We start from the raw sequence: 8,761 nt of genomic DNA on the forward strand, positions 1-8,761 counted from the left end.
ATGCATATTTAAACACTTTCAGGGATGGTGATTCCACCACCTCCCTGGGCAGCCTGTTCCAATGCCTAACCACCCTTTCAGTGAAGAAATTTTTCCTAATATCCGATCTAAACCTCCTCTGGTGTAACTTGAGGCCATTTCCTCTTGTCCTGTCACTTGTTATCTGGGAGAACAGACTGAACACCATCTGCCTCCAGCCTCCTTTCAGGTAGTTATAGAGAGCACCAATATCCCTTCTGAGTCTCCTCTGCTCCAGGCTAAACAACCCCAGTTCCCTCAGCTGCTCCTCATAAGCCTTGTGCTCCAGACCCTCCACCAGCTTCGTTGTCCTTCTTTGGATGGAGCTAATGATCTTTTCCAACCTAAATGTCTCTATGATTCAGCTGCATGTTGCATCAGCAGCCAGGGTCTGTGCTGAGTTAGGTAGGGTACCAGGTGGGTACCTGCCTTCCTGTGCTACTCCGTGCCCCACTGGTAGCAGCACTGAGGGACTGGCAGCAGTGATGCAGAGACCAGGAGGTGTCTGAGTCAGACCAGCTCAGTGGTCAGCTAACAAAAGTACCTTTCCCTGTGTTTTGAGGGGGAAAAAAACCATCCAACTCCATAGCTGTAGCTATATAAAGGGAAACACTGAATATTTGTTTTGCAAATTTTGAAAACAGCAAAATTACGGTTTTTTCTCCAACAAACCTGAGACCTGGTGACCAATCCTGATTCATACCAAGAATATTTTCAGCTTGCAGAAGGGCAAGTGGCCTGTGTGAAGCACATACCAGCTAACAAATACAAGCAGTCACTTGCAAGTGTGAAGTGTAACTCAAAAAGCTGAGTGCCCTGTTCCTTTCAGAAGTGTTAGTGACTGCTCTCTGGTCGGCAGGTTGCTAAATTTCCTGGGAAACAGAAATACACAGCTTTAAAATAAAGACAGCAGAGAACTCACAAATTGCATCTTAGTTCTTTTATTACAGTGAAGACCTGCACAGTAGTAGCCTACTGAAAGAATAAATGATACAAGTAACTTTTCATCAGAAAGGAGTCAATACAAGGTAAAAATGGCCTAGAAATCATAGCTGTTGCAAACTATAAAGTTTGAGTTGGGGTCTCCAGCTGTTGTTTCCCATTGGAGTACGTCCAAAGATCACAAGGTTCTTGATGGAAGTTTCTCCTTTAACAAGCTGGGGAGGTAAAGAGGAGAAGCAGATTAAGAGGCATGTTTTCTCCACACATTACACAAAATGCTAGGAGGTGTTTTGCCTAAATGCAGGACGTCAAAAAGGCAATTTTTTAGCAGTTGCTCCCCTCTCCCCTATCTGCACACGTTTCCTAACGGTTCAGATCAGTAAAAACAAATTACGGTGAATTGTTTCCAGTACAAAATACACTGTGGGGCAGGTTGGAATTGTCTGATGCTATTGGTTATCTGTGTTAGATACGCTGAAAGGTCAATCTTAATTAAAAAAAAAAAAAAAAAAAAAGCAGGGGATCAGAAATTTCTGTAGTTTTTATTCACATTTTTAAAGCAAAGCCTTTTGCCTCTTGTGATAGAGTAGATGTGAGTTCTGCAGCTGCACGGCGTTAGCTGAGGGCACGAGCTCACACCTGAGCCCAGACGAGCCGTGCAGCCACGTTGCCACAAGCCCTGGCTCAGCTGCAGCAGCACCACCCCCTCCTGTGCAAGAAGCCAGTCTTTTTAGGGTTTAGTTGCCCCTTCCTGCTCACGCTTCGGGCAAGGCAGCTCTGCACGCACACCGGGAAGGTGGGGAGACCCTGTCCTGCTCAATCCCTCCCGTGTGGCCTCCCACTGTGCTGGGCTGGCACAGCACACCAAGCCTGGGCACGGCATGGACCCTGCCAGGAGCCAAGGTGCATCCATGAGGACACGGGCGGGGACGGTGTCTTGTACCGGACATTACCTTCCTCCACCACGTGGCGGTAGAAGCACCAGGGGACACCAGCAGGATGCGCCTCGAAGCAGCACCCCTTCTGTTCACACTCCTTAGCTGTGATACCAGGGAAGCCACAGTTTATCCTGGTGTGAGAATTGCTGGGACACACTTTCTTAACTGCGTAAAGCAAAAATGAAGGAAGAAGGTTTTGTTACTTTCTGCTGCATTTACCTGGTGGCATAATTCACAAATAAAAGGCAGGCCACAACGGTGAGGCCAGTGAGCAGACATGACAGCCACGATGACCTTCTCCATACCAATTTCAGGCAGCAGGTTCACCCAAATCCTCACCACGCCTGTTAGGCAAAACTAAATACCAAGGAGTGAGGAACTGCTACTGTGCCCCGGGGGACAGAGGGGGAAAAATTCACCCCTAGAAGTGTCTGGTAGGCAGCAACCCAGCTTTCCTCTCCCAGGTCCAGCAATGGGGTCAAAAGCCACCATGTGTCTCCCATGACAGTACCACAGACACTGGACTTGGCCCAGGGTATATTCATGACCTGATCCACTGCTAACCCCAGAGCAGCCTAGGTAATATGGGGAGGGAAAAACGCAGCCTCCTCTGTGTGCCAGCTTGAGGTATGGAAAGGAGGTAGGTCAATTAGGAGGAAATCACAGCTCATCGAGGCAATTTAAAATAATAACACAAGCAATGAGGTTACACCACCTGGCCTGAATAATTCAGTTTTCCTCTCCTGAAACAGTTCTGCTCAGAAAAGCAGTTCTGTGAGAATGACACTGTAAGGTGCTGCCATTTGTTCTTGATTTTCATGATATGCAAACAGCAAAATTATGGTTTTTTCTCCAACAAACCTGAGACCTGGTGACCAATCCTGATTCATATCAAGTTATTTTATTGGTAACATTGTCTTTGCACCCTCACTTCCTTTCATTTCACCTGTGCAACTGCTGGGATTGCTCTGAAGTTCTCCTAAGGAGTCATGCAATCAGCCCAGTAAAAAGCTGGCGTTTAGCAGTTACGTAAATTATACACCCAGTCACTGAAGGACTGGAAGAGCAGCTCTTACCCTCTCTGAGGAAACAGAGGCAAAAAATGGAAACAGGACATAGAAGGTTTAGAAGGAAAAATGTAATGGAGAAAAAGATTTCCCCTGGGATATTTTGGAGTTTGCATTAAATGAAGACTGGGAGAGAAAATGGAAGAGAAAAAAAAAGAAGCACCAAGTGGAATTACGTTGGGAAGCAGGCAGGAGAGAAAGGAAGTAGCAATTAACAAAACAGGCTGGAGAAAAGAGAACACACCCCCCCCCTGGAAGTTACAGGATGCCTGTGGTCTTCTGTACAGGTGTCAAACAACTGCTCAGGACTTTGACATGCAGTGCTAAAGCCCTCCTCAGCCATAGAGAAACCCCATTCAAATAAGTGCTGAGGATCCCTTGCTCTACTGATGAACAAGACCACAAATGGCAGTGAAATGTTTTTAAATACTCAGCATGGGTTCTTTGATAATTAGAAACCTGAAAGAAGAGGAAATATATTGTGTGAACAGGATGAGACAAAAGACTGGTAAGCAAGGTTTGACTTTGCATTTTACTACCAGTGGTCTTCTAATAAAGGTTTGTGCTCACTTCGTTAGCCTGAGAAAAAAAGCAGAGCTGCTCCTGGGTTGTACACATTTCTGCATAATCAAACACTAGGTAAATCAGTGTTTCTGGCAGAGATATTACCTTTCTTTGGTTTAGCAACAAAGCACCAGGGAACGTTAGGGACTGAAGCGTCGAAGCAGCACCCAGCTTTCCTGCACTCCTTTGCTGAGATTCCCGGATAGCCGCAGTTCTTCCGCTCCTTGGGGGTCACTTTACACTGGCATCTTGCTGTTCAGGACAGGAGTAGCAAGGGACTGGGTGTCAGTTTGCACACTCGTTAGCGGAGATGCATTTATCAGATGTCCACTGAGAACAATGATCTTTCCCTAGACTCTGTCCATCTTTGCAAGTGCACCTTCTCTGTCACTTGCTAAGACCAAAAATTCTGCAGTTTAAAAGCTGCTTTTAAACTCCACCAATTGCAGTAAGGGTTGAAAATCTGTGCTTTCACTTGCAGCCAAGCAAGCCTGGTACAGTGGGGTCTGTGGACTTCAAATAGACCATGTCAAATGGTAATAACCCATAACTTCAAATATCATGCTAGTAAATGTTTGCTACTTTGCCCACGTCATGCAAAGAAAGGATTAAGGGTCCAGTGGATATTCAAAGAGGTGTAAAGATACAAAATCTTTGCCTTCTCATCAGGTGACTAGAAAAACATAAGAATATGTGCAAGTAGTTGCAGCTATACTTTTAATATTTTAAGTCTACTGCACAGTCATCCACAACCAAGAATTTCTGGACATGTCTGGTGCCTGTCATTGAGTTACTTGCTTTTCACTTCCTAAGTTGTCTAAATGACTTGTCTTTTTGAGGAGGCAGATAGACTCCTTTGAAATTGTATTCACGTGACAAAGTAGCATAAAATGAATGTCAGAAGACTATTTAGACCAAGCTTGGTCCTGTTCGAGTCTGAGTCCCATTCTAGAGAGCTCCCAGGCACATCTGTCCCTCTGCCTTTGCAGCACAAGAGATGACCTGCAATGATTTTGCCACAGATATCTCTGGAAAAATTAAAAAGTAGACTCTGGTAATAGTAGCAGAGCAAAACATTTGCTGTCTGATAGGTAAAGTGGAGATGTGCTCTTGCTGCATTTACAGTCAGTAGTCCTACTGTACAGGCCCACATACATACCTGTGAAGGCAACAGCAGATGAATGTACTTACTTGGTGGTGCCTTTCCCTCTGCCAGGGTGCTGAGGGCTATGACAAGGATGGCAGAGAGTGCACAGATCACTTTGAGATCCATTTCTTGGAAGGTGGTTGGAGGAGAGGTGCTGCTTTGCCCAGGAGCAGCTCATTTTATATGCACCTCATGTTTGCCTGGCAAGGTCTGATAACATTGTTCCATCTGATGCTTCACCCAGAGGTTGACTTTTCTTTTGTTTAATTAGGAAATGTTGCCATGTGTAGTTTGATATCCTTAAGATAAATTTCTAGGTTCCCATGAGCTATTGATAATGTGTCTATTATGTAACTATAGGTACTTATCTACCACATGATCCCATAATCTATTAAGTGGATGCTGTTGGGTGCCTCGGGCAGCCCCAGCTGATTTCATTGCCATTAGAGTGTTTCAGACCTCTGGGCAGCTTTAAATGGTTGCCACTACTGAAAAATACGTACATGTATTTCCTGTCCAAGTGTATCTTTTCTGCCTCAGTTTTTCCCTGGCCTTAAGGTTTTGGTTATGCTTACTCTGAAATGGGCAAAGCAGGAGGGCTGGAGGTGTGACACCTCCAAGCTTCAGAAGACCACAGGGCAAACCATGCAGCTGAAGAAAGGCATAAATACGGAAAGTGGAAGATGTGACTGAAATACCGAGCCCAGCCGAGGCTGCTGTTTGTTTCCAAACATGAGGCAATTTGAACCAGTTTGGAATAGGAAAAAAAGGTAAGGTAAGGGGGGGGGGGGGGGGGGAACCCAACCAAAACCAAAAATGCCAAGAGGGACGACAGCATAAAGAGACTCAAGAGAGGAAAAGAAAAGTTATATATGATCTCAGCCTGACCCACAGGCACTGTGCTCACCCAGGGGCCAGACCCAGGTGCCCCAGCTGATGTTTTGGAGTTGCTGTCCTGCACAAGGAGCAGACACCTTCCCAGCCTGTGGGTCCTGTCCCAGGGGGACCGCAGTGGGGGCATCCCCCATCCCCTCTGTCCAGTCCCCAGAGCAGCACATTGCCTCCCACCCCATCTGACACCATGGGCACAGGATTTGCTAAAACCAGACTTCCAAAGCACCACATTTGACCTATTAATTTCCTGATTGCTTTTCCCCTGGTTTCCAAGGTGACCTCTAAGGCAGCATTTGGGCTGTTTCAGGACCATGGGCCTTGGGACTTGGACTGCCCAGTCAAACTTTAATCTCCCTTTTGTACATTTTTCTACCACTTACTGTAACATTTCTCAACTTCTAGCTACTTTCAGATGCTTGACCACAAGCAGAACAGTGCCAGGGAGAGGGACACAAACAGTGGGATGGTGGGAACATCTCTGCACCCCCTCCAGAGGAGGTACCCACAGAGCAGGCAAGGGAAAACCACCAGGGAATTCTTCCTGTTCATCACCAAAAAAGGGATTCAATACATTTTTTTTCATCTTTCACAGAATTGTGTCTTCATGCCTTTGATTATTATACATGAGTTTGGTTTGTGTCTCTTTCCTTGACAAAGTTCGAAGTGAAAACTTCTAACTTCTATAGTTGTGTTTTGAAGGTAATCTATTTGTTGAAAAGTATTTTGAACCCTGTGGGAGGTATTTTGGTCTGCAAGGGAGAAAATAGTAAGAGCTCATTTTCCTGCTCTTTAACTTATTTAATGCTTTATGGACTTATATTTGTGTCCATCCCTATTGAATATATTGATGGCACTTCTTACTGAAAGTTGTGATTCATAAACCAATTAGTGCATTCTTCATTTCACAAGATACCAACAAGTTCCAGCACTCAGCAGTTCATATCACGCATTGTACCTCCATAACTGGGAGAAAGCATCATACTTAAAACTTAAAAATCCAATTTTCTCCTTATGTGCAAAGTCGACAGTTCTCCCAAAGGCCCATCATGATGCCCAGTCCAGTAAAGTCATTAGTAATTTTTCCATCAGCTTTCTTCTTACGGTGCAGGGTGTGAGACTGGCTGAAATGTTGCCCTTGCATGGGAGGAAAACCATTATCTGGGGACACTGTTTTCAAACCTCGGTGGAGTTCTCAACAGATTAGCAGCCCATCACGTGTCAGGTGAAACTGCCGATAACCTTGGACCCTCCTTCTTCTTACCTTACCGGACATCCATTAAGTCCTTATCTGTTGGCTGCTACCTCTTGGGTCCAATCCCAGCTGCATGCACAAAAACAAATCTACCATTGAGGGTTTTTTGCAGCAAGAGTGTTCGATAGGCATCTTAAAACAAACACAGCAAAAGAAATAAGCTTTTTGCTTTCTACCAGATAATTGCTTTAAGATCTTTAATATGTTTATATAGTAAAGCTTTGAAAATTATCTGGGGTTTCCCTGTAAATATATTTCCTTCCCTGAGGCCAGCACCTGCCTAGACCTTTTGGTAACTCAGTATAGGGTGCCCAGGCTCTGTGAGTGCCCATGGCCAGAAGGGGCTTGGAGGGCTCCTTCCCCCCCTCCAGCCTCTGTGTCCCCTCTCACCACCTTCCTCCAGTCCCACAGAGGTTTTTAGCTGAACTGGTGCTCTCATTTCCTTCCCAGCAAGGAAATGGAGAAATCTCCATGGCTGGTACAGACCCTGCCGCAGGTCAGTAACAGGGTGCAACCTTTTATTCTAATATTGCAGAATTTTTGAAGGATGCTGGTATTTTTAAATTTTCTTTTCACTTAAAACCAAAGAACCAGCAACCAACAGCACAACTTAGGTTTTCATCCTAAAGAGGGCTTTTTTTGTCCTAAAGGGAATTTCCTTTTGTGGTAACTGTTAGTATGAGTGCTGACCTGAGAAATCTGTCATTGGGCTAACACTACTGTACGAGAGCCCACAAAATAAATCCCAAGTTATGAGTGCTCCATAAAATAAATCATCATAAAAGAGAAAAAAATCAGAGACAAAGCAGAGGGGACCCTTCATCAATTTTGCTCCTTCCAGCTGTGTGAGGGGCACTCAGCAGAAGGAGAGGCTCAGGAGGCTGACAACACCACTTAGGTGAGCCTCTCGCTACATGCCGCTCATTCGCTGCAGCGCTAGTTTTTATGAGAGTGTTTCTAGAAACCATAGCAATGAGTAAGTACTATTCTCCCTTATCGTTAGGCTCATTGTTTGTCTTGCTTCACAACGGCCACTGGTGCCCTGCCACATCTCCCTTCCTCCACTCCTTTTGGAGGTACATGTGGTGTAGGGAACAGTGCAGGTTCCTGCTCTCCCCCATGGTATGGCCTGTAGGACCACAATGTTTAAAGGGTGTATTTTTCAGGGTGTACTTCCCATGGGGCCCATAGGACCATGCTGTGGGGATGCTCTACCATGATGAGCTATATGGGTGGTTTGTGTACAGCACAGCGGGCAGCTGCTGCATCTGTGGGTAGGGTCTGGGCTCCCAGCGTGGGGGTGTTCCTCTCTATGCCTCTCTGGATGAGATGCTATGGCTGGAAGTAGGGAAGTGTCTTCCAGCTACTGTCCTGCTGACCCTTGTGTTTTCAATAGGCACATTCCCATGTGGCACTTGCCCTTGCAAGGCATAGTACAGTGATGAGCTTCCTTGCTGCTTCTGTTAAAAACTAGAGAAAATCAAATAAAAATAAATAAATTAGGGGACTGGATTTGGAGCTGCAGATTTTTGCATGCAGCAGGAATCCTGGGCTAATGTCAGAAATCATTTCAGTTCTCCCTAATCCCTGGTGTAAATTAGAGTTACCTGGATGCTGAAAAAAACTTCTAATACACTCTTTAAGCAATGTTGCAGTCAATTCATAGAATCATAGAATGGTTTGGGTTGGAAGGGACCTTAAAAGATCATCTAGTTCCAAGCCCCCTGCCATGGGCAGGGACACCTGCCACTAGACCAATTTGCTCAAAGCCCCATCCAGCCTGGCCTTGAATGCTTCCAGGGATGGGGCATCCACAAATAATGTCCCTTCCTGATCTGAGCCTGTACTCGTTTATTTCTGTGTCAAACACATCTAGGAATGGGAGTTTCAAGAGGCCAGCAAGGTTGCTGAGATTGTGCAGGAGTGTGCATTTGAACAG

The 8,761-nt window shown here is 45.5% G+C and overlaps 1 protein-coding gene across 1 annotated transcript; it reads right to left on the reverse strand.

Moving 5' to 3' along the window:
- Positions 1 to 852: 852 nt before the first annotated feature.
- LOC119143554 (trefoil factor 2-like) lies at positions 853 to 4,802 on the reverse strand. Its single transcript, XM_037377930.1, has 4 exons — positions 4,717 to 4,802; positions 3,635 to 3,777; positions 1,914 to 2,063; positions 853 to 890 (listed from the first exon to the last, which is right to left on the reverse strand). The coding sequence occupies exons 1-4, from the start codon at positions 4,800 to 4,802 to the stop codon at positions 853 to 855; spliced, it is 417 nt and encodes a 138-aa protein (XP_037233827.1).
- Between the last annotated feature and the right edge of the window lie 3,959 nt (positions 4,803 to 8,761).

This window comes from Falco rusticolus, chromosome 2 (genome assembly GCF_015220075.1).
Source record: "Falco rusticolus isolate bFalRus1 chromosome 2, bFalRus1.pri, whole genome shotgun sequence".
Classification (NCBI taxonomy): Eukaryota; Metazoa; Chordata; class Aves; order Falconiformes; family Falconidae; genus Falco; species Falco rusticolus.

Excerpts from the sequence above, each read along its gene's own strand:
- LOC119143554 (XM_037377930.1), bottom strand. The coding sequence starts at position 4,802 with ATGGATCTCAAAGTGATCTGTGCACTCTCTGCCATCCTTGTCATAGCC. Across the intron at positions 3,778-4,716 it reads GGAAAGGCACCACCAAGTAA|ATGCCAGTGTAAAGTGACCC; the intron begins GTACATTCATCT and ends CTGAACAGCAAG. Across the intron at positions 891-1,913 it reads CCGCCACGTGGTGGAGGAAG|GAAATTTAGCAACCTGCCGA; the intron begins GTAATGTCCGGT and ends TCTGTTTCCCAG.